This window comes from Elgaria multicarinata, chromosome 2 (assembly GCF_023053635.1).
Source record: "Elgaria multicarinata webbii isolate HBS135686 ecotype San Diego chromosome 2, rElgMul1.1.pri, whole genome shotgun sequence".
NCBI lineage: Eukaryota > Metazoa > Chordata > Lepidosauria > Squamata > Anguidae > Elgaria > Elgaria multicarinata.
In genome coordinates, this window is record NC_086172.1 from 80,723,910 (window position 1) to 80,750,014 (window position 26,105).

General features: G+C 41.0%; 1 protein-coding gene across 3 annotated transcripts in view; it reads left to right on the forward strand.

The window, feature by feature from the left end:
* COL18A1 (collagen type XVIII alpha 1 chain) overlaps positions 1-26,105 on the forward strand; it is a 185,264-nt gene that overhangs the window by 98,263 nt on the left and 60,896 nt on the right. For all 3 annotated transcript variants that reach the window (XM_063116969.1, XM_063116967.1, XM_063116968.1), the window contains one exon: positions 21,603-22,147. In XM_063116969.1, coding sequence (XP_062973039.1) covers positions 21,603-22,147 — 545 coding nt within the window. The remainder of the gene's footprint in view (positions 1-21,602; positions 22,148-26,105) is intronic.

The following is a 26,105-nucleotide window of genomic DNA, read 5'->3' on the forward strand; positions in this document are numbered from 1 at the left end:
GTCATCAACTTTGGATTTCTCTTCTTGTATGCTTCATTGCCTCTTGAGATATTAGAGATGAAAAGGTTCTCTTCATTTCCCAAAGAATGCGCAGACTAGTTTTAATTCCTGCCAAATGAAAGTGAGTCCACCCTTTCCATTTCTGACCATCCTGTGGTTTATGAAATATTAACTTCCAGTCACTGGTTTCCGTTATGTCTTTGACAGATTAGGAAATATTTTGAGCTTGTAAGCATCCCTAATTCACTATCCAGTTGGGCAGAAGGGCTGGGATTGACTAAATATTTGTAATGTAAGTAAGGGTAAATCATCTTACATCCAAGCTTTTGAGCCTAATTAGGTAGTGTACAGGAGCCTAGAGTAGAGCAGGATAGATGGGCTAGACTGGTGTTTGTTCTGTCTACATCACCATTCTTGGTGTCATCCCAAGTGCACTGGGAGTATGCTCTTAAGTGCACCTGCTATTACCTTACAACTTTGTTTTCCAGAGACAAGCTTTTATTCAGGAGGTTTTTCTGCTATTTTTGATCTTCCATGTAACTCCAGATCTCTTGAATGCAGTTTGAAAATCAATAATATAGATTTCAGAATATGTAGCCCACCTGATTCATTCTCAAGCCCTATGCAGTGCATAGGAACACATAGGCTGGCTGGTGATGAAGGATGGGGTGTGTGTTTTGTGAGCAGGTAATTTTTTATCTGTACTTGCAAGGCCGGTCTGAGTTCTGAAGTCAAAGAAAAAAGCAAAAGTGAGGGGAACCTGACACAGTGACCTTGTTCAGATGACAACCTAAGCCATCGTTGTTAAGCATTTTGAGCTAAACATTATGGCTTAGCATGTTGTGTGAACCATGAACTTAGCATGTCATATGAAACATTCTTAACCATGGTGGCTATATAACCATGGTTTAAACATGCTCACTACCATTTGCTGCCACTAAGGCATGGTTTAGTGGCCTAACCATGGCTTAGCATGTTGTCTGAACAGGCCCAGAGATAATTCTCGATCCAATTTCCATTTGCGGCATGCTTTGCTTAAGATACCAACAGCTATTACAGTGTCTTCTTATAAGCCTTTATGAAGCCAGATTATTTTTATTACTACTATTTAGGTCACTAGGAATTGTGTATAATTTCTGACTGGACGTGACATTACAAAAACTCATTTGTCTTTAGCTATTTCCCCGTTTCCCTTCATGTATCTAAAGCTGTGCATAGGGCTAATTTCAACATAACTCTCTCCTAATTTACAAATGGAAAATAAATAGTCGGAAAGGATAAGCTGTATTTTTTTATATATATAAAAGCTAGGGGGTATTTGTAATTGCCTTTTATGGGATCAACCGAAAATTAGATACCATATACTACTACATTTAGAATCAATAAGTATTGCCTTGGGGCAATTGTGATATGGGCTCACTTTAAAGAGTCACATCTGTGTGTAAATTTACATGTTTTTGTCCTGTGTATAGCAAGGATCTCAAAATAGCCTCCAGAATTCACAAAATCCTCTTTTGAAAATTAATTGTATATACTCTACTACTAGTTCTCACATTACATTCATGGGTATTTTTTCTGTACTGATTTGATTTGTGAAAACAATCCATTGTCTTTTAAAAAAATGTATAGAGGAGCCATCTTTCTTTACTAGAATGCTTCTATATTTCATGGCAGAGTTAAATTATTTGGCTTTGAGTGCAAATGAGTCTGTTCTCATTTCCTTCAAACAGACAAGAGGACTTTCCTTTTAATTTCTTTTTATAGTTCTATTAGTCTGTGAGCATTTATCAACGAACTTACTCAGAAAAATCCTAAGCATTCTTGAGTGTTTTAATGCCTGATTTTCTTTTAGGAGAAAACTTTACACAAATAATCCTGAAAATTAAGTGACATTCATTAAGGCTTGGCAGAATTCCAGACAGCAGCATCTGCATTGTCACATCAGTGCCTGTTTGAGATGACCCAAAAATTTGCAATGACATTTCCAATGTATTTTGTTTGAGAATCTAGGATGATGATGATGATTTAAAATAGTTCTTGGACACCTTTTAGTGTAAAAGCCCTCACAAGGTGGCATAATTGTTCTACATACATCCAGTGCTCTGTTCAAATTAATCTGCATAGAGCAGGATATACACATTAAGGGTCTGGCCTACACTCCTGTTTTGTTACTTCAGAATAAACTTCCCCAACCCAGTGTCCTCTAGATATGTTGGACTACAGCCCCCAAATCCACTGGCAATATGGCCATGGTGGCTGGGGATGATGGGAGTTGTAGTCTATCACATCTGGAAGACACCGGGTTGAAAAGCTTGCATTAGAACAATCTTGCAAATAATTATTCAAAAGATAGTATGCAGCCCAACTTAGTTTGGCCCACGCTCTTGATCCCGCAACTATTCACTTGGTGCCACTCTGTGGATGCTTCAGAAACATGTTCCAATCCAGGACTAGCAGCAGTGACTGAACTGTGCACACATAGGCCATGTTGGTTGGAAGGTATTCACAGTATATATTTCAATGGAAGTGCTTATTCTTTTCCTTCCTGATATAGAAAAGACATTTGTCTTTGCAAGATGGGATATTTGTGCATAAAAGCCCTTTTTTCTAGCGTAGATGATGAATGTTTGAAAGTGTTTTAAGGGATGTGTCAGATGAGAAATGCACCTCTTGACAGTAAAATATATGTCCAAGAACTTCTTCCCACAAGGGTCTAGGCATGTGCCTCCCTCTTTGCAATGTGTTCCTGAATGCTTCACCTTCCAGGTACGTACAAGTTGTTCCTGGCATTAGTGCAGTTTGGGAAAACAACAAAGAGTCTTGTGGCACCTTAAAGACTAACACATGCTTTATGACATAAGCTTTTGTGGACAAAGGTCCATTCCCCCTCCCCTATGTGTAGGCATATATACTTAGATCTCTAGGATAACCCTTGCATCTGAAGAAGTGGACTGTAGTCTGCAAAAACTTATCCTGTAATACATCTGCTAGTTTTTAAGATGTAACAGACTCTTTGTTGTTTCTGCTGTAGAAGTTTGGGAAAAGTTCACAGAAAACACACAGGGCCAAATGTTGATCAAGCAACTTGTGGGGGAACTTGTCCCCAGAACCTCAGCCTTGAATTTAATTCTTCCTTTTTCCCCCTTCTCCTTCTCTTCCTCTTCCTGTGGGGATCCCCTCTTATTGGGAGGTCTGGCCTTTTCAAACCCAGAGAGCATGATGGGAGAGTGCAGCACTGCTTTTTCCAGCTGAAGGAAGGAGCACATAGGATTACTGTAGTTTCATGCGCTGCCTCTCTCAGCCTTAAAAGCCAAGAGAGGGAGAGAGGGAGAACATTCATAACCATGTGCTGTAAAGAGCACAGCAGGGGATGTTTTGGCTGCTTCTCCTGGTTTTAAGGAGCCAAGAGAGTCAGTTGTGGCTGCTCTGTGGGACTCTTTCCAGCTTTCAGTTATAAGTAAGTAATTCATGGCTTCCTTAACGTGGATTTGGGTTCCTTTATAACCCAATGCATTGGAACGCCTACTTTCCTAGCCATTAGGAAATCAGCTTTCTTAGGGTCGTTTCATCCAATGCATCTTGAGCTCTCATGGGAAGATGTCATGAAAATATTTGGGGGGACCAGGTCATTCCAGTCCTGACCCCATGTTCCTTCCCATGTAGTGAAAGGGAGTAATCAAAAAAGCACCTCACCCCTTAGAGTGATTCTTACAAAGGTTCTGCTTGACCCAACCTGAGAGAGATTGATCTCTTTTCTCAATGAAGATGATGGTTTTTGCTCAGTACATTTTTTGCTCAGTACATTTTTGCTCAGTGCTGAGCATTCGTTGACTATTACTCCATTCTTTTCTGATTGTAGTGACAAAATGTTGCTTTTTGTGTGTGGATCAATATCTTCCAAAGGTTGCTGACTATGGTCAAAATGTTCTTGGTGAGGTTGGGGTTGTTTTAGAGCATGGGGTCATTGTGTTTTATTCTACACTGTGTTTCAGCCGTCCCCAACGTAGTCTCCTCCAGATGTTTTGGATTTCAATGCATATCAGCCGCAGCCAGCATGGCTATTGCTCAGGGATGCTGGGAGTTGTAGTCCAACTACTACTACCTGGTTGGGGGAGGCTGCTATGCTTGATGAGAATGCGACAGGGCAGGATGGGGGGAAGCTTTAATCAGTGTGTGTAGTAGAAAGAACAGAAAACTGTTTTCTTTCTCTTTCTCCTCTTCCTATGTACAGCAGCAGCAGTACTGTGCTTGGGTATATTGCACAGGGACCAGAAATACCATTGTTCTTGTCCAAAGGGCTTACAATCTACATTAGATAAACCAATGGTCTTTAACCCTCAATCCACTTCTTCATTTTTCTTTTGTCATCTATTTGGATGGTGGTAGTGCTGCTGGTGCAACCCACCTTAGAGCAGTCAATGGGTCAGTAGTGGTTCTGACCTATCAGTTGACAAGCTAGGCAAGAATGGGAAGTTCGGAGAAATGAAGGGTTTACAATGAGTAGTAAAGACTGGTTTGTGTGTGCGGTGGTAGCAGTACTACTGAAGGCTGCCTCTGTGCTAGCTCTTGTACTTGGGTGGGCATAGTCAAATACCAAATATATGTATGCCTTTTCAAGTGAGACATGAGCAAGGGGAGTTGTGACTAGGAGTAGGCCAGGTATCCACTCACATGTGTTTTTAAAAGACAAGGGCACCACCAACACCACCCGCTTCTCAGTGTTTATATGTATGAGTTATAGCCTAAGACTAGGAACATTTCTACACAAGGCTGTTAATCCGCTGCATCTACTTTAGGTTGCATCGCAGAATTGAAATCAGAGTACTACACGAGGAGTGTTTCCTTTCCTGCTTTTCTGCCACGTAACCTCTAGGTGCCACTTTGGTATAGCAGAATAGCACAAATACAAAAGTGGAAAGCATTTTCTTCCGCTTTCAGAAATAACACCCCATTTCCCATGCTCTTTAAACACACACACACACACCAAAAGTACTGTTTACAAACAAAAGTGTAGCTAGAAGGTCATAAGTGGTCTAAGGAACTCATAAACATACAATAAGTGCCTTGTGTAGAAAAGTTCTAGGATATTTAATCAGTTGTTCTTGAAGGAAGAGAGAGAAGTGGCTTGATCACTACAGGGAATCATAGAATAGTAGAGTTGGAAGGGACCTATAAGGCCATTGAGTCCAACCCCCTGCTCAATGCAGGAATCCACCCTAAAGCATCCCTGACAGATGCTTGTCCAGCTGCCTCTTGAATGCCTCTAGTGTGGGAGAGCCCACAACCTCCCTAGGTAACTGATTCCATTGTCGTACTGCTCTAACAGTCAGGAAGTTTTTCCTGATGGCCAGCCAGAATCTAGCTTCCTGTAACTTGAGCCCGTGGGCTATGCTGTGCTATGTATTTATTTATGATACTTCTATACCACCCAATAGCTGAAATTCTCTACATGATTCACAAGAGTTAAAACAGAAAACGTGTGTATGAAATAAAATAATATAAATATGATAAAAATAATATAAAACTTCTACAAGTTTAAAGCTGCAATGTAAAACCAGCGGAAAAACCAGCAGTAGTATAAAAATCTACTACTACTACTACTAATAATATGGTAACAACAACAACAATAATAATAAATATTTAAAACAATAAAACCAGCTAGTGACAGGAGTTACATGGCACAAATGAAAGACAGATGAAGGGGACTGATACCAGATGAGTTGAGCAGAGGGAGCAAGAATGGGTACAAGATGGAGATATTCAGTGGCAGACTGGAAGTGCTTTAAATGTAAGGACTAGAAACTTGAAGGCAATATAAACCATGTTAAGGGGCCTTAAAAGTAGTTGCTTTTTGTCTCCCTTCCCCCAATAAATCCCTCTAGAATTTAAAGTGTTGGCATTTAGCAACTCCCAAGTGTGCCTGTGTATATGTATATACAGTGTACACACACAAACACAGACACAATAGAGAATCCATATTAATATGTATTAATTAGTGGAGCTACTTGGAGATATTGAAAATGTGTGGGCCTCTTTTATATGATGCACAATGTTTTCAGTTTCACTCTTTTCAGTAGTTTGAGTTAAGACTGCACCAAGAAGAAGCTCTTTGTATCTCAAGGATGCCCAATATACAAAAACAAAAAACAAAACAAAACTGGGGGTGGGGGAGGGTGTTTGACTATTCCATAATGTTGATGCACTCACATGTTGCTTTAACTCAAGCCGTAGAGAAGTTAAACAGGCCTTTCCAGGAAGGCATATGTGATTGCTAGGCTGGGGTGTTGGGAGCAAATAGACTTTTCTCTGAGGGTCAAACTACACATTACATTATCCATGCTTTTTGAAAAGTGAACTTATACTGGGCAATTCTGTTCTGTAGAAAAAAGGTTGTAGTGCCCTGATCCAGATGTAGAGCACATTGTGGATCAAAGGCCCTGCCAGTGTTTTTTCTTCAAAATAAAAGTGTGCAATTTAAGCACACATATTAAAAAGCATGAATACAATAACATGCAACTTAGGCGAATACACACACACACACCATCCAGGTTCATACATATGTTACCTTGAATGTCTGGAATGTGATGAAAGTCAGTATCCACATATTAGTGGTGACAATGGTGGACAAAATGTGGATGCCAGCAGTCCATGATTTATGCTCCACTTATCTGATAATACACCTAATTTGTGTGACTGCACATATTCACTGGTGTATGTTTGTGGACATTCACAAAATTCATCATGGATCTGGAAGAAATCAGAAAGGATTGTGCTACTCACAATTATATATCTTGTTACTAGTTTGCCATATGGACATAAAAGGTTCAGCAGAGAGTTTGGCAATCTGTAGTAGGGCTGTGCACTGCTTCAGTAGTAGGGCTGTGCATCCGAATTCCTAATTGAAGTGAATCGGACCGGTTCCAAAGTGAGTCAGGATTGGCCTGATTCAGCCTGAAGCAGGTCAGGATTAGTCTGAAGTGCTTTGGATTGCTTTGAACCGATCTGGACAGCTGCCTGCCCAGCTTCACAAGCCTCCTCCTTATCTGGAGTCCTGGACCTGTCAGAAGAGTGCCTGCAGCCGTCACTGTCTTTGAAGGAGTTGCCATTTTCTTTTAAAATGGCAGCTCCTCTTCTTCCGGAAATTAAACTTTTTGTATATTGTGGCCATAAGGCCCTCATGTATGCAAAATTACAGGTGTCGTGGGGAATGACCTGCCCTGTGTGCCCGCTGCTCAATTTGATGACCAGGTGCTAAGTCTTGCTGAACAATTCCAATGGCCCTGCTCTCTCTATTCTTAAGGTGCTTTATCATTAAACTAGACATGGATTGGATAGCCCTACAAATAAAGGACATCTCCAAATAGAGGATGTCCTCTATTTTTTTAAAAAAATATAACCTTCATGCAAGAGTGTAATTGTGATTCTGAATGAAGGAAAATTAATAAATCCGGGTACAGGCATTTTAAAATTGGTTATATTGTGGAAGGAGTGATTAAGTACACATTTTTTTCTGATTTTAAAATCCCTGGTAGGAGTAATTTGTTTTTCTTGTTTTAAAAATGTCCATTCTGCTGGAATGCTACTGGAAGAAAAACATAAAATAAATATTAAAGTAAAAAGAAACAACTTTGTGCCAGGAGGTAACCTAAACTATGCCATTGGTCTTCAAGTGGTGGGTCGCGACCCAAAAGTGGGTCACAAGATCAGATAGGTCGCGGCAAAGCTGTTGCTGTCATGTTGGGCAATTGTGAAATTGTGAAAGTGAGTCCCATGTTGCAGTTTGGGAGTCTGAGGTGGGTCTCAGTTCCCATTTGAAGACCACTGGTCTATGCCATTTATTTCATACACACGTACTCACAATTCTGCAATTGCACAATTCCACAGGAATGAAACTGCACTATTTCAGAATTCTTTCTGATTTTCGTGTTAGCCAAGATATTGTCTGTCTTGTTCTCCCCATAATTCACAGGACAATAGTGGATAAGTTCTGTATAATTTTTATGTTCACAGAGCATTCACCTATTACTTGAAAAGAACAGGACCTTTCACAATGGACAACCATTCTCTTGGTCAATTATACTGTCCTTGGAGGGGTTTGCATATCCTCTACTACCTGCAATGGCTATTTGCTATGAAATGGCAAAGCAACTTAAGAATATAAGAACAGTGTGCTAGAACAGACCAAGATTAGTCCAGCATTCAGCCCTCACCTTGGCCAAACAGCTGTTGACAGGGTCCCACAAGCAAGACTTGAGTGCAATAGCACCCTCCCACCCATGTTCCTCAACAACTGCTGTACATTGGCATAGTTTCTCGGATACTGGTGGTAGCACATAGCCCTCAGGACTAGTAGTCATGGAACGCTTTATTCTCCATCAATTTGTCCAATCCCTTTTTAAAGGCATCCAAATTGGTGGCCATCATTACAACTTGTGGAAGTGAATTCCATAGTTTAACTATGTGCTGTGTGAAAAAGTCCTTCCTTTTATCTGTCCTGAATCTCCCACCAAACAGCTTCATGGGATGAACCCAGTTCTAACATTATGAGAGGGGGAGAAAAATGTCTCCCTATCCACCTTCTCCACATCATGCATAATTTGGTAGACCTTTATCATGTCTCCCTTTACTCACCTTTCCCCCCAAGCTAAACAATCCCAGTTGTTGTAGCCTTCCCTTGTTGTAGATGGAATGAAAGGTCATTTATGTGGGAACATGACCACTTCCTTTGTCCTTTCAATTGGCATTTCCGTTATTGAGCTCTACAGGGTGGCTACTTGGTCTACCATTTTTACCGCCTGTTAAAACTTTGTGTTGGACATGTAGCATTTGGTTCTTTCCACCAGAACCCTCTTCCACATAGGCCAGCTATCTAATCAATCAGCCAGATGTATGAATGCACAGAAGAAAATCAGGTTGCTTACCTGCAGTGATGCTCTTTAAGTGGTCACCTGTGCACTTGCTCTCCTGTGCCACTGCAGGCATCGCTTTCTCTCTGGAGTTAATACCTTGTTGCAGTAGCAACAGAGCCAGAAAGTGCTCTCCACATCCTTTGATGTATGTGCAGATAGCCAAAGTTATCCTCTCAAGAGGTGGAAGCTCCCTTACTTGAGAGCACTAGGATGTTCCTAGAGTTGGCACTGTATAGGCACAGAATCCACATGTGGGATTGTGCCCTCAAAGAACATCAGTTATAGGTAAGTAACCTCCCCCTTTCCCCCCTTAATGTTAGAGATATGCACTGAAGAGGTTTTCTTAATTGTTTCTCTTCCTTAAGGAGTATGGACAAGAATTTCATCAGCTTCATAATTTGAAACATCTGGTACTTCTTTCTCTTTCTTTTAATGGCACCAGTTCAGGGCATAACATTTGCATCACGTCCCAAACTTGCTGGCATTCATACCTTGTAATTTTTACAGCTGTCAAGAGGATATAGTATAATACACTATTGTAGTCAGCAATCCGAGGGGGAAAAATATCCTTTTGGTCGGGTCTGGACATGAATGCAATGTGTGCAATCTGTTTCGTAGAGTGCAGTGTGCTTATCCGCTGAACCCAATGTTCCTGTGCACTCCCTCCACCACTGGCACCACACACAACCACACGTTTTTGAAACAAAGAATTCTGTTTTACATTTGCTTAGTTGCTAATTTTGCAAAATCACCATCAGCAGCAAAAGTTCTGTATCAGATTTGAGGTGCCCACACAGTGAACGAGATGCAATGCCTTTTATATAAGTAACATAGGCTATGGCACATGAGTGTGTGTGTGAGTGTGTGTGTGTGTGTGTGTGTGTGTGTGTGTGTGTGTTGTACATGGAACCACCTCAACCTCCATTATATTGCTTAAGCAAACAGAGTATTCTAGGATGTGTATCTGTAGTATGAGACTTCAAGCATTAAGGGCCTTACTCCCCATAAGTGGTTATCCCCCTGCCTCAGTTTCTCTGGCGATAGACCTCTACTGAAACACAGCTATTTATTTCATTTGAAAACCTAATCTTCCTAAACTTCATGTAAGAGTTGTGTCAGCCATCATGGATAGAGCCCTAAATGGAAACTGACACTGGATACATTGCATTGACCTGGATGCCTTCCAAGGAAACTCCCTGTTTGCTTTTTGGCTTCCCCTCTTCACAGGATTTTCTCATAACACTTGATTGCACTGGAAGGGCTTAGAAAAGGTGGGGAAGAGGGGGGAGAAGTAAACCAAATGGAGTGAGTTTCTAAAGGCGGAACAGGATAGGGCAGGGCCCGGTCTTTTGCCTTTCTGCCTCTTGTGATAGCAAAGTCATCTCTCTAAAAGCCCTACTTCCCGGGGGCTTGAAATTGTAATTCTTTTTAGTTCTAGGCCTCAGGGCTGTGAATTAAAGCTGGAAACAATAATTGTAATTACTGTATAATGCACATTTGTTCATAAACTGAGATTAGGAATAAACTACATATCTTCATTTCCCCTTTCTGTGTAACAATTGTCAAATTTGAGTTTTTAGGTGCAACGTTAATTGGCACCTTGTTCCCTCATGCAGTTGTTCCACTGTGATAGTAATATGGGTGTCAAGGGCATTGGTGACCAGACATCTTCGCAAAACGTTCTGGTTCAATCCCTTTTCTTAAAAGATTCCTTGGATTGTGCTAGATAAGTGTTGGAATGTTCACAAGGCTGATTACAACTTGAGGCAGCTTTATCACATAATCCACCACATTAAAATTTGGAGAGAGGGTTTTTTCTATGGTGGCTTTTAGTTATAGAGCTCTGTGTTTGCCTGCTGCCGTCATTGCTATTTTTTAGTTGCCCGATGAAATCCATTTGCAGATCCTTTTATCTATTGTTTTACCTGCTACCTAATTTGCTTTGCTTGTTTCAGTGCCATTACATTTTAATATTGTGCACTATGTGCATTGTTTTATATTGCTTTGTAAACTGCCTTTTAAAGTTGGGGGATACTTGGCTCAGCAATACTACACACGAGAAGGATCTTGGAATTGTGGATCACAAGCTGAACATGAGCCAACAGTGTGATGCGGCAGCAAAAAAAGCAAATGCTATTTTGTGTTGCATTAATAGAAGTGTAGCTTCCAAGTCCCATGAGGTACTGATTCCTCTCTATTCAGCACTGGTTAGGCCTCATCTTGAGTATTGTGTCCAATTCTGAGCACCACACTTCAAGAAGGATGCAGATAAGTTGGAGGGGGTTCAGAGGAGGGCAACGAGGATGATCTTGGGTCTGGAAACAAAGCCCTATGAGGAGAGACTGAAAGAACTGGGCATGTTTAGCCTTGAGAAGAGAAGACTGAGAAGAGACATGCTAGCACTGTTCAAATACTTGAAAGGTTGTCACACAGAGGAGGGCCAGGATCTCTTCTCAATCATCCCACAGTGCAGAGAGTTCTGGGTTAGATAGACTGATCTTCTCACAGTAAAAGGGTCAAAGCGGTCATGTGAGCCATCCCTTGTTCTAAAGTTGTCTGTATGGTGGAAGAGTACTGGCTGGCCATTGCTATGACGTCTACTGTGGGGCACTTTCTAAAATTTGCTGTATATAAAGAGGGAAGGGGGGGAGCATCTGGTAATCTCCTTTTGACTGCTCATCCCTTGGGAGCCATTAATCTTCCTGGTGGCAGTGTGTGAGTCATAGCAGATACAGGGTTATCTTTGTTCACAGTGTAAGCACTGGTCAGGGTCAGAAAGGAGCACGGTCCTGGAGTCGTGTGGGGTGTCCCTGTGCTATTTCCTGTGGGATGTAGGCCTGACAGCCTCCCTTTATGTTACTTACTCAAGCGTGGGAGTGAAAGATTGTTGACTGCACATTTTATCTGTTATCTCAGAAGTTGCTCTTCTGTAGGGTTTTGAGCACCCTATGGATCCAAACATAACATCTGCAGAGGCCAAACAACAACATTTTATACACTTGAAAGAATGAGGGTTTGTTTGTTCATTTGAAGAAGAAATGGTCTAATTTTCACTGTCTTAATTTTTCAGCGAAAAAGAATGTTTTTTTATTGGCTTCAGCTTTTCCTCATCTCTGCCAACGTTTTATAAAAACACCCACCATGTGTCTGATTTTTACTAGCCAAGCACATTTTAGGTTTGCTAAGTTAATGTCTTCTGGAGATTATGCAGCTTGTGCGTACAATAACATGCAAATGCACGCAAGACTGGGTCAGTTTGTTTGCCTATAAATCAATGAGTTTAGGTACTGTAGTTAATGTTTTTCTCAAAGGTCACAAAGTGTTTCTGCTGCAGGTGGCATTGCTAAAGGGAATACTTGCTTCTTGGCCTGCGATATCCCCCATGCACGCAGCATAGTATTGCTTAGTTTATATAGTGCAAAATGAGCTCTTTTAATGTGGCATTTTCTCCCAGAATATAGGGAGGCTTCTAAAAACGCAATGGCCTTTGGTGACCTTTTGCTGCACAAGAAAACCTCTCCCACAATGGTTCAATTAATACAGCTTCTAAATGTTATTTTCCCCACAAGTCTGGATTTGGATCAAGCTGTACAAAATAATGTTTCTTTCCCTCGACCCTGGATTCTTTTACAAATGTGGGAAACAAAGCTTGTTCCCATATTTGCACCAAAGTACTCGGGAAAGTCATCACTGTTTTTACTTCTGAAGTTTTTCTACCTGTTTTAGTTTTGTTACTAGATTTAATCCTTTCTTTGAGCCCTATATCAACATTTAGCTTAGTAGTCAGTTCTGGCTTTTCAGATTTGAGGACCCTTTCGGTTTACATTTTTGTCCCCTTCTACTCCATCCTACCTATTCACACTCTTTGTCCTTGAAATTGTGTTCAGGGTTTTTTAGCACTCCCCCCCCCCCCCCCCGATTATGTTCAACTTCTCGAAAATACATGTAATTAAAGGATAGAATTTTTATAACAACATTTTGAGTTAAAATGTTTCACATAGTGAAGGAGCTTATTTGCACTAGTTGGCTCCAGCTTGAAGAGCTGACATGTGTTAGGAAAAAAATCTCACCCACTGTGTGGGTGACTGAGAGGAGATGTAGAACAATGCCAGAAAAATAAGAATTTATTGTGAGGTCAGCATGCACATCGCCAGATGTTCTGCTGGGGCTGGTAAGAGAATCCTTTCTGGTTAAGAAAAGTCCAACATGCCTTGAGAGAAACTCTGTAAACTGTTCTTTATAATTACATCCATTTCCATTCAAAATGTAAAAATGTACAATGAAATTGGGAGGCATGGAATGATGATGTAGGAGACTTTCCCATGAAGCAGAGGATGGGAATTTGTATTACTAGGAGTGTCTTATAAGTGAAGAGTGTTGTGGGTTTGGGCTTAGCGTGGTCACATTCAACTTTTAAAGTCTTTCTCATTGCACATTTAAATCCCACTGGGACTGGACTTAAGGCCAGTAAACTCCACCGGGTTCAGTATAGCTTATTCCCAAGTTAGAGTGTAGAAGGTTGTAGACTAAGTGCTGTTTTGCACTTTATATTTCCATTTGGTTTAGCATTCCAAAAATGAGCTTAGCCGCCCCACTCAGGCTTGTGTGCTCCCTCTCCTCCAGTGTAGCTGTGAGAAGGAGATGGAAAACGCCCACTTTCACTTTAGATTAACTGCAGTTTACAGTGCCCTCCACACTGTAAACTGCAGTCAGTCTTAGTTAATTGGAACATGCCAGCTTCGTAGGGTTGGAGCCAGACTTCCCATGAGCAGAGTTCCGCTCATGGAACACTCCTGCCAGAGGAAGGGACGAGGAAGAGATTTCCCCAGTAGCCCCTTATGCCCCCCAAAAACAAGCTCTGGTGGTTGGGGGACCTTCCGGAATAGCATGTGAGGTAGCTCTGGGGGCTAAAGTGTAGAGATGTAAAATTTCCAGAAATTTTGAAGCTATGGAAAAAAAACTCCCCCCCCCCCCGTTTTTTCCGGGGAAAAACTGGTAATTTTCGGAAAAAATGAAATAATGCAATATTAGATCTTTTTAGAGATTGAAAGTCACTTTATTATTTTAGCAACATAAAATGTAATTATGTCCTAGTTGGTTTGGCATAAAATTATTACGTTTGTTATATTAAAAGTACAGTGTATTCAAACAATTATTACAAATTTAATTTACTTTTTAACTTTTTTTTGGTAACAAATGGAACTACAAGCTCCTGAACTGTTGGGAACACCTGAACTGTAAGGAACTTCTTTTGTTCTGCCAGTTTATGAGCAGGCAAAAAATCAATTTAAAACAACAACAGAAGAAACCACCAACATTAGTAACAAAGAAAATTATTTATGTTTCCTCTAGTCTTCCAATGTCAAGACATAAAGCACCCATTCCCAAAAAAAGAACTGAGAAAAAAGGGGGAACCAAGGTTCAATTAATATGCATGAAATTTAATCTGACTCATTTTCTGACCTATAGCTATCACTATTAGTTCCAGACTCTGCTTCAGTGGCAGTGCCTCCTAGAGGCAGAAATGCATCTTGCTCTTGCATTTGAGAGTTGTAGTCTCAGTTTGCAACCTAGGACTTGTTTGTCCTTGGTGCACAGACATTGTAATAATCTGATACTGTACAGTTTTTAGAAATCATTTGGAGAAGTAAATATCTGAACACCTTGTCTTAAACATTTTATTCGTCATGCTAAAATAAAACATCCCATAATCTGTTTTTCAATTTTTCCAATTTTTCGGAAAAAAACCAAAAGAGGCTTCGGAAAAAACCCAGTTTCCCCCTGAATTTTTCTGGTTTTTTTCTGGGCCTTCACATCTCTACTAAAGTGGGGAGGGGGATCAGTGAAAATGCCTTCTACCCTGTTCTGCTGTGTCTTGTCCCTTCCACAAATGTACAGAGCCTTTCTGTTTATACAAGGGCAAGTATGGAACCAACCCAGAAACCATGGTTTGAAGATGGCTTCTTGCACTTACCATAGTTATGATTGATAACGTGGTAAGGTGGTGAGTTAATTTACAATGGAAACAAAAGCTTCCAAACTCCTCCTTGTGGTCGCCCCAGAGGAGAAGGGGATAGCATAAGTGGGTGGGGCAGAAAACGCTCATTCATAGCCAGCAGTCAGGAGCCACATGCTGATGATGAAAGGGGCTTAGGCTTCCCCCCTCTCTGTCTCTTTCTTTCTCTCCCTCCCCCCCCCTCATATCCTGTTGGGGTTTGTCATCCTGTTGCATTGCCAGGTGTCCCACAAACTTCGTGAAAGTGCAGCCAGGAAAAGTTTTCAGTTCAGGATGACTGTAGTCCATGTACATGGGAATGAAGTTGTGGGTGGGTGAATGAAAAATATGAGTCACATTCTTCTTTCTGCTAATTGTCATTCATATTCTCATATACAGTACTTGCCCGGCTTTGTGCTTGAGCAGTGCAATGTTTTCCTGCTGTAAAAACCTGATCTCTACCTCATCTTACAAATAAACTTACATAAAGTTGACACAAGGTCAGCATTAAGAATAGACCACTGAACTTGATAGTTCGCCCAACGTCTGCCTCTCCTAGCTGGAATCTGCTGTGCTTGCCACAGACGTTTTTCACATCTGTGTACTTCACTTGGAAAAACTTTCCCTGGAGCATAAGCAAAAGGGCTGTGAACTGCTCAGGGAAGTGATGATTTTGGAGGATGTCAGTTTTTTTGAGAATCTTCTCATGTGATACCCAAAAAGGTATTTGCAGTGCATGCCTGCAAATGGAAGCAAGCACCTTGTCAAGCTCCCAGCTATTTATATTTCAAATATTATGGAGCAACTTCTCTTTTTTGTATTGTGCAAAAGGGTTTTAAGCCTATTTCATGTGAGTGGATGTTTGGTTCTGTGCTTGGATCTGTTCAAATGCAAGTGGAATTGAAAAGTTATGTTGGGGTTTGAATGTTACGATGTGCAACACCAGGTGCATGTAGCAAAGTTTCGCTTGCTTTAATTGACTTCTTAGTGTGTGTGCTTGTGTTTTCAATTTAGCAGATGGTTCAGCTATGCACATGACTGTTCCAACCGTCCCCAAAGACTGAACTATGGTGGCTGGGGATGATGGTAGTTGCAATCTAACACATCTGGAGGGCACCAGATTGGGGTAGGCTAAATTATACTATCTCCCAGCATTGGCAGAATCTCTTTCATGGTATCTATGTGAATCCTCAACACACACACACACACACACACACACACACACACACACACACACACACACACACCTACCTCACCCTTTTTAAATGAATGGATAAAAAGGCACTGCCTGGCTCAGTTCTCTTGGGGTTAGAACAGAAAGGGAAGCAGTCTTTGCTGAGTTCACTTTCTCAGGACGAGCTTTCCAACATAAGCTCTCAGCAGAGCCACAAGAGACTTGCTGCAGGGAGTTCCAGTCGGGCTTCAGGAAGAATCCCCCCTTCCCCGCATCCAAATAATACAAATCGAAGCAGAGCATCCAGTTGTTGGTGCAAATTAGTCCCTATTGTCCAGCCACTGCCAGAAAGCAACAGATGCTGATGTTATGGTATTTTCCATGCACGCCTTGAAAATTAGGAAAATTATATATCCCTGTGGAATGGGGAACCATCTGAGTAAAGATTTTGAACAATTGCCTTTGATAACACAGTTGTCAAAATGAAGTGCTAGCAGCAGCCAGGGTTGCAGTTGCAAGGGGAAGAGGTTATGGGGAGACTGGTCCCCTCAGAGATATTCCTGGCCCTTCCCTCTGAGTTTTCAGCTTTACTTTTTTATATGATGGAAATATAAGAAACAAAGAGCAGGGAGTGGTCAGCACAATTGCTTAGGGAAGAATTAGATATTACCTTGACTGCTGTAGCATGTTGTATGTGGATGTTTGCCACAGACTTGGAAACTGCAGTTACTGTAGTTTCAAATATAGTCAGTAGGGTACATACTGGGAACGGTCCTTAGGAACAGATCTTGGCAGTACTTAAAGAACTTCAGCCCGGATCTACATTACTGCTTTATAATGGTTTATAATAGTTTGGACAACTGTTCAGGCCCAGGACACGCTCCATATACCGTTTCAAACCATTTTTAAAGTGTTATTGTAGATCTGGCCCCAGTCTGTTTCCAAGCACTATTCAAGGTTCTGGCACTTGTCATTTTAAAGCCTTATATGGCCTGGGAATCCAGTTACATGAAGGAATGCCTGCTCCTATCTCAATCTGCCCATGTATTATCTTCTTCAGACACTCTCTTCCAGGTACCACCACTGTCTGAGGTGAGGTGGTGGTGACTGGAGAGAAGGACGTCTTGGTGGCATTCAGGGGGACCAGGTGCAGATTGCTGTCCTTTAAGCATCAGGCAAACATGTTTTATTTTTCTAGGCTTTAAACGTTTGATAGCTTTCACTGCTGCTTTTATTGCTATCTATCTGTCTGTCTGTCTGTCCCTATGTGAGCGTTTGCCTACATATGAGTAGAGCTAATCAGTGTAGGGGATACGAGCATGAACTAAGCCCTGTCCTTCAGCATCCCCACACACCTGGCTGAGCTAGGCAGTGTTTGTGAACTGCAAGCGCATTCAGTTCAATGCAGTTACAGAGCCCTATTCAGATCTATGTGAATATCTATGATGTAGCCAGGGATGTGCTATGTGCACTCATCCATGTCCACTACGCAGTTTAGCATTTCGCATGTTGTAGGTGAATGCCTCCAAACCTATATTTGCCAAAGCAATGTTAAGGGGTATATATAGGGGAGATCAGAAGGCAAGAGGAGGTATTTAATCATTCTTACTAGTCATCTCATACAAATGCCCCACTGGAGTTATTCTCCCCACCCCACCAGCCAGGTTTAATGTCTAGACTCTGAGCTCTAACAGCTTAAAAGTGGACTGAAGGTGATTGAAGGAACTGGCAGGTGGGGGAAGGGTTAAGCACCCCCTCCCAGCTATCAATTTCTCCCTGAAAATTCCACCCCCCACATTCACGTTATGAGACAAACACAGGGTTCCTTCATAAACATGTAGCTTTGCCTAGAGTGACCATATGGAAAGGAGGACAGGACTCTTGTATCTTTAACAATTGTGAAGAAAAGGGAATTTCAGCAGGTGTCATTTGTATGCATACATCACCTTGTGAAATTCCCTCCAGTTAAGGCTGCAGGAGTCCTGCCTTCTTTTGTAACTGGTCCCTGTAGTATAGCTCCTGCAGCTTTAATAGTTGTGATGAAGAGGGAATCCCTACAGGTGCTGCATGCATACAAATGACCCCTGCTGAAAATCCCTTTTCTACACAATTGTTAACGATACAAGAGCCCTGTCCTCCTTTCTATATGGTCACCCTAGCTTTGCCCTCAGACAGAAATAAGCTCAGGGAACAAGTGTGAACTCATTGGAAAAACTGATGAGCACAAAGACTCTTTCGCACATCTAATGTTAATACTTTTAAATTTCATTTTTATTGAAATGATTAAAATTAAACAATTTTATTTTCAACGTATTAGGCTACTTGTAGATTTTTGATGTTTTGTATTGACTCCCATAATGGGTCCTTCTCCCATCATCCCAAAATGTCTGAGCATGGGCCTGTAGACAGTCTGTACACTGGGTGTATTATTTGAATTGCTTTAAAGAAAAGGAGCTTGTCATGGGTTGGATTATGTATTTAAACCCTATCAGTAATCTAATTAAAATGTAAATAGCTGCCTTGAATGAGGAAAGACTGTTCAGCTGTCTTTTTAAATTTGCATTTTTCTGAAGTATTGCTGGCTTTATTTATTTGTGAACCTTTGGACAAGAGAATGTCAGGGCAGATAACAGTCAGAGAAGTATCACCAGTTGTGAATGGCACATGTGAATAAATGGGCACATTCTCCTGCAATAATGTGTCTTTCAATAATTTATTTTAATATATTTATGTTCCACCTTACTTACATCATGGAACTCAACGCAGCATACATGGGAGTGAGTGAGTGGGTGGGTTCCCATGGAGTCGCCTATCCAGGCACTTACCTGACCTACACCTTGCATAGGTTCAGCAAGGTAGCTACATCATGTGCCCTGAATTGATGGGCAACCATCATGTGCATTTTGCAGGGGCTGTGCATTTTATAGGGCTGTCAGCTCATCAAAGAAAAGTTTGTTGATTGGTCGTATGAGTTATAGTTTTTTAATTGATTTTTGAGTCTCATTATATTTGCTTATGGGAGAAAAGTATCTAAAGAAAAAGCATATTTTCTAAAGCGGCCTTCCCCATCCTGGTGCTCTCCCCCCTCCATCCCCGAGATGTGTTGTACTACCACTTCCATTATCCTCCACCAGCTTGGGCTTTGGGAAGGCTGTTCTAAAGTACAGTGTGAATGAAATGATTTCACATGTCGCAGCAGGCATTACCTTAGAAAAGTGGTTGTTGTTCCCTCGAATATAGAAAGAATAGCCCTTCTAATGGCTGTGAGTTGCACTGCTGACTTATGTTCAGATTGTGATCATTGACAGCTAAAGAAAGTGAATGTGAGTATAGATGTGAGGTATACCAGTAAGGCTCCTCCTCTCAGTTGTGCACTCAGGAAGTGCAAAGGGGAGGAGGAGAGAAGATTGGCAGCTGGATGACCAATCAGCAGCTCTCAAAGGGCTCACCTGAACCCATTATAGATCTCTTCTCCAATACACTAGGTGATACTTCATATATTTTGTGTACAAGTAAAATATTTTACATATAAAAATACACTGTGTTCATGTGCTGAATATGAGTTTGCAAATGAACTATGAAACAGGTACACCTATCAGGTAGCCAGAACTGACTGTGGTTCCTGTTTGTGTAAAATATGCCTTTAGTGGTTTCACACTGTCTGCCACCTACATTGAGTCATGAAGATTTCCATCCTGTTCCACAAAGTATTGCATTAAAACAAATCCCATTTAAACTAATGGGATTTGTACTTGAACAAGGCTGTGATGAAACACTTTGCTTTATTATTTGTCAAAACTGGTTTGTTAGCCTGCAATAGGAATTAGTTTACTGTCTATTAAAAATAATGTCATTTTTAATAAGTCTGCAATCCTATATACACTTACCTGGGTGAACATCCTGCTGAATTCACTGGGGCTTACTTCTGAGTAGACATGCATAGGATAGCACTGCATGTGCCTGTGTGCTGTAGTGGCTAGACTGTTGGACTGGAAGTCAGGGAATCCGGGTTCTAGTCCCCACTCAGCAATGTAAGCTCACTTCCTTTGGGACAGTCACAGTCTCTCAGCCCAACCTACCTCACAGGGTTGTTGTTGTGAGGATCAAATGGGCAGCAGGAGGATTATGTTTGCCACTTTGGAGTCCTTGGAGGAAAAAAAAGGCAGGGTATACATGCAATAATTAAATACATACATACATAAATGAGTCTCTACAGCTTGAATACATTAAAATCCATAATTTAATGTTACATCTTTAGCCCAGTATGTATATGTTATTGTGTAGTCTTTATACCTCTGCTCACTTCTGAATGGAAGGCTTGGTTTTGTACTAGTATTGTATTCCGACATTTAATGTTGATGATTTTGCTTTCAAATGAATTTGTTTTTCATATAATTAAGTCACTTAATTATAATGTTTATAATTTGAATTTGAAAAAAAAGTAAGGGAGCCCCTCAGGGTAAATAAAATAGGTCAGCTAAACTGCTGCATCTGTGTTGTTCTGCTATTTTAATCTCATTACCAAGATTTTCTATCTGGATGATCCAAATGGTATCATAAGATGGATGTTCAAACTCAAAAGAAAGAGTTGTATTTTCAAAGCTGATAATTATAGAACTAGAAATAGGACTAATTGCTCCATGAAGTATTACAGTGGCATATTTATTCATCTAGTGAAAGTTTCCCAGATAGAGACAGAATTGTTGAACTGTGTTGTTTTCTTGGGAGTTTTGCTTTGGCTTGTTGTTCTTTTGATAAATTGAACAGCAGTTCTGAAAATCTGAAATGTGAAGTAAAGTGAGAAGACTGGTTCACACAGGTGCAGAATCACAGGTTTTCTATGCATTGAAGCATGAGGGTGTTCCATATTCTCAGACACTTGTGCCTTGCTGCATGTATAGTCTTTAATGCAAACTCAGTTTAGTATGTGTAGGACCCACTAGTATGTGTTTTGTGGTGTACTTTGGAATTACAATCTCAAATACGTATTTGTAGCAGTACAGTCAAAGAACTAGGAGCAAAATGTTGTAGGCAGACAGTATTTTTATCCCTTAAAAACATTCAGGATCAAGAAGACTTAAATTAGAGAATTGTGGCACTGAGCTCACTCAATCACATTGTTGATATCCTCGTTATAGCACATTGCTTATTAGTACTAAGACCTAATCTCTTTGTGCAGTAGCTACTCTGTTCAGCTTTACAACTGAAGACACAGCTAGACTGAATATAGTCAATGTGCACTCTTACCTCTGCAATAATATACAGATTACAAACTTGCCTCACCAGCATTTCTTCAGAAATAAAAGTACTACAAGTGAGAAATTGGAGTCTGTGTGAATGAGCAAAAAATGCAGTGCTAGGTACTATATACAGGACCCCAGTTGTTTTCTGCCTTTGGATATGGGTTTGGGCTACATCCTTTCTCATTGTGTGATTTTTGGGAGGTTCTACAGTATGAGTAAATTCATGATCATGCAGAAATGCTTAGCTTGTTTCTGAAATGCACATTTTCTTTTCTTAACAGAAAATTTCAGCAGAGAAGTTGGTCTCTTAGAGCTAATTGGGGATCCCCCACCAGACCAGATCACCAAAGTGTATGGCCCAGACAACAGCCCTGGCTTTGTGTTTGGACTGGATGCCAACACTGGACAAGTGGCACGTTACCACCTCCCTAGCCCTTTTTACAGAGACTTCTCACTCTTGTTCCATGTGCAACCCACCACTGACAAAGCAGGCGTGCTTTTCGCTATCACGGATGCCTCCCAATCAATCATCTATGTTGGTGTGAAGCTATCTGAGGTAAAAGATGGGAAACAACAGATCATCTTCTACTACACAGAGCCTGGCTCTCAGAACTCCTATGCTGCTGCCACATTCACAGTGCCTTCCCTGGTTAATCAGTGGACTCGCTTTGCCATCAGCGTGGAGGATGAGGAAGTGGTTCTCCACATGGACTGTGAGGAATTTGAGCGGGTCCGTTTTGAGCGCTCTCCTGACGAAATGGAGCTGGAAGATGGTTCAGGGCTTTTTGTAGCACAAGCTGGAGGAGCTGATCCTGATAAATACCAGGTGAGCATGACTAATACCAAGGTATTTTCAATAAAATGATGATGATACATTGATGTGTTTTCACAGTGAACAGAGAGAGAGAAAGAGTTTTGAAAGGAGTTGTCCAGTTTTGCATGATTTAGAAAAACAGGAAAGTAGTCATGCCAGTTTGAAGTAGCTTTGGCCTACCTAACTTTCTCTTCAGCCTCATCCTCAGGTGCCTCATCCTACACTTTTCCATCAACATATACATTTTTCTCAGCTTAGAAAGGCAGTCCAACAAGGATCTTACAATTCAGAAGTACGGGAATCATAAACCACCTCTTTCTGTGACTCATGAGTTGATGCAACCCTGCCAGAGATCTCTTGGGCAATGATCCATTGGGGTCACCCGCTGCGTTTTACATGAGCACCAATTATTCTGAGATGAGAATGCCTCAATTTGCTCGTTCTTTGCTTCATACAAATGGGAGGCTAACCAGAGCATGGAAAAGAGAGAGTCTGGGCTTAATAGGGACTCTTAACATGCTTGTGTTTCCTTAGATATAGGCCAAATTCAGCATACTGTATATTACCATTATCTCATGCATAGAGACTTGTGTGTGGTGTGCAGCCGACAGCTGGTAACCCAGTTCCCTATCCTTGGCAGCCCCAGTAGAACACAGTCAGCCATGTTACAGAAAAGGATTCCTGGGTGTTTCTACTGCAGAATATAGGTCAGCATATTAGTGGTAAGGATGTCTGGGGTTTTAAACCTACGTTTCTCCCCATTTTACCCCATGTGCGTGTTTATTATGTACAAATACCTAAGTACACTGGGGATATTTGGATCTTTCTTTCTTTTTTTCCGTTCTTTTGAAGAATCAGTTGAGGGATACATCGAAGTGATTATAGCCAGTACTTCTGAGGGACAGTGGTAACTTCTTTTCTGTTTCAGCTATAGAAAGCTCTCTTTCTTTTGTGGGGGAATCTAAAAACAACAACAACTTTGAGAAGCATTACAAATGAATCTAAATAATAATTCCACTGTATCATCCAGTAAGAAAAACGAAGTGGAAGTAATTAACATTTTTCATCAGCAAGTTCATTTCCAGACACTGGCTTAATTTGTCAGTCTAGTGACCCCTGTGATTTATACTGGGCCTCCCCACTGAGATCAAATCCACTGCTGCATTCTTCTTTTTTGGGAAGTGGATGGAGGCAAGAATTCCTTGGAGCTGATGTCTGCAGACAAAGCATGGGGTATTTCTACCCAAGCCTTGTTAAGAACTGATTTTAAAATGTGATAAAAGCTGATTTTGCTTCTTTTCAGTGCTTGACCCCCTTGGAGAAGATTCCCCTACTCACTCAGCAACAGATATAGATATTTATCTGTGATGTGTACAACAGATAACTTATTTAGGTTGCTGCTAGTAGAAATATGTAAGGAGGAAATGATAGACATTAGTATTAGGACCCTGAAAAGAGCAAGACAAGAGCAAACCATGCCAACAAGCATGGTTTTGAAACATGTTAACGCCAGTTTGATTCAAAGAACAAAATTGGGAGGAAACTTTATTTTGCAGCATCTGCAAAACAGTCACAGCAATCCTGCCCATAAGTGTTAAATCAGACTCCAGATGGGGAAACATTTCACATAATAACAAGTAAAAAAGTGGTTTTGAATTCGGATCAAGAAGAGGATTAAAGTCATCATATGCCCTGGAACTGAATCTGGATGGAAAATGCAAAAACTGGGTTGACAGTGCTGTTGAGTACACAAAGATCTTCATATTTAGATTTTTAATAATTACAAAGACTCATTTTGTGGTGGTGGTGCCACCAAATGTTTATCTCTTAAGGAATCTGTCTGAATTTGTCACTTGCAATACTGTGGATCTGGTGTGAATCAAAAGTATTCAGAAAGTGTAATTCAGGATAATCCTCCCCCCTCCCCACCGCACGCCCTTTGCTGCACTTGCAGTGGCCACATTTTGAAAGGTCCAGTTCCTAGCTCTGTACATCTTAGGGATTCCTACTCAGTTACATGCTATCCAGGACATGCTTAGCATGGCATTACAATTCCCATATCAGCTTTCCCCTTGTGAACGTTTGGAGAATGAATCTCCAGTTAGCTTGGCGTAAGATAAAATTAAATAACATGGTCTTCATCCTTACCAACACAGAATCAATGTAGGCACAGGGAATCTCCAGCACCAAAAACAGACAATGTTACCTGGGGTACAGCAGAAAGTATTTTCAGCCCAGTCTAAGTTCCTCATGTTTGTGTTATTGCTGCTCTTAATTCTAGAAGAGTTGGTTTGATTCACTTGTGCTCTTTACTTGGGACAGGTATGACTGAGCCCTGATCTTGAACATTTTAGTCTGTATTTCTACCTGAAATGCTCTCATAATAGCAGAGCAACATGTTTTATGATGCACTGACAGAATAGGTGATAACCAACAGTGGTCATGGGTACTAGTCATGATGGCGCTGTGCTACCTCCAGTATCGGAGGTGGTACAGCTCTGTATACCAGTTGCTAGGGAACATGAGTGGGAGAATGCTATTGCATTCATGTCCTACTTGTGGGCTTCCCACAAGCAGCTGATTGGCCACTGTGTGAATCAAATGTTGAACTTGATGATCCTTGGTCTGAATCAGCATGGCTTTTCTTAGTTTTGCCATGTTCTGCAAAACTGGTGAATGGCGCAATCAGTTTCTCATGGGACTTTTTGCAGGATGCTAGTAAGACCAGAAAGTGATAAATAATGGTTTGTCATCACATCTGAACTGGGCCAATGTGAACCAGGATTCTCAACACCATCACAGAGGCTTGTGGAATGACTTTTTAATTCCCACTGGATTGTAGCCATGTTAGAAACTTGTGCTTCTTCAGGCGTGGGAGATGCTAAGCATAAAATCAGTACTGCTTACACCAGGGGTGGGCAACCTGGTGATGCTGTGGACTGCCAACTCCCAAAAGCTCCAGACAGAATGGCCAATAGTCAGGGATTATGGGAACTGTAATTCAAAACATCTGGGGGGCACCAGCTTGCCTAGTCCTGGGTTACACATTTATTAAATTCAGGCAGTGTACTGAATAGTCCAGTTCCATGAGAGGGCATGTATTAGGCCTCATCCAACGCACTTATTTGCTGGTACAACAGGTCTTGGAATCTGGCTACTAGATTGCCGTTGTTGTGGTGGTTTTTGTAAAGCCTGGGAGTTCCCCCAACCCCAAAGATTTAGGTGTTTGCTGTCAACCAATTTTATTTTACAGTCAATAGACCAAAATGAAAAGTGTTACCAATTCAGTTACAGTTGCAACTTAAAAGAATAGAAACAGAAATGTAATACAATATTAGGGGATGACAACAACAACAACAACAACAACCGCAACCCATAATAACCCACACAAAGATAATTTTGGGACAGTAAATATTGAGCCATTTGTTTCACCAATTGCTTCATGGTCTTCTCTGTAGCTACAGAAATTGTGCCACCACCAAAGAAACTTAAGAATTTTGTCTGCTAATAGGTAACTTACGTAAAAACTCACTGACTTAACAGCAGGGTTTCCAGATTTCCTACTTTCTAGAGGACAGTCCCCTGTTTTGGAGAGTCCTATACTTGAAGGTTTCCTCTATTTGATGGGCTGTCCCATCCACGTTTGGTTAAAAGTCAAAAAACCATTGGAAGGGAAAGCTGCAGGGACGTGGAAGTTGCCCCATCAATGGTTAGCACTTGGACGACAGGCTGAGCTGGTACATAGGTGACTTGATCAGTCTTCACCACCATGGTGAGATGCATCATATTTCTATTTAAATTATAGCTGAACTTTCTAAATTTACATCCAAACATAGATTTGCATATGCAAATGTTATGCAAATTTGTGTCTTTTTTCATGCTGTAATTCTTTCTTGGCAGTGTGTAAGCGGACAGCCTACTTACCAGGCAACAATGTCACAAGTGTGTGTGGGGGTGCCACTTTATTTTT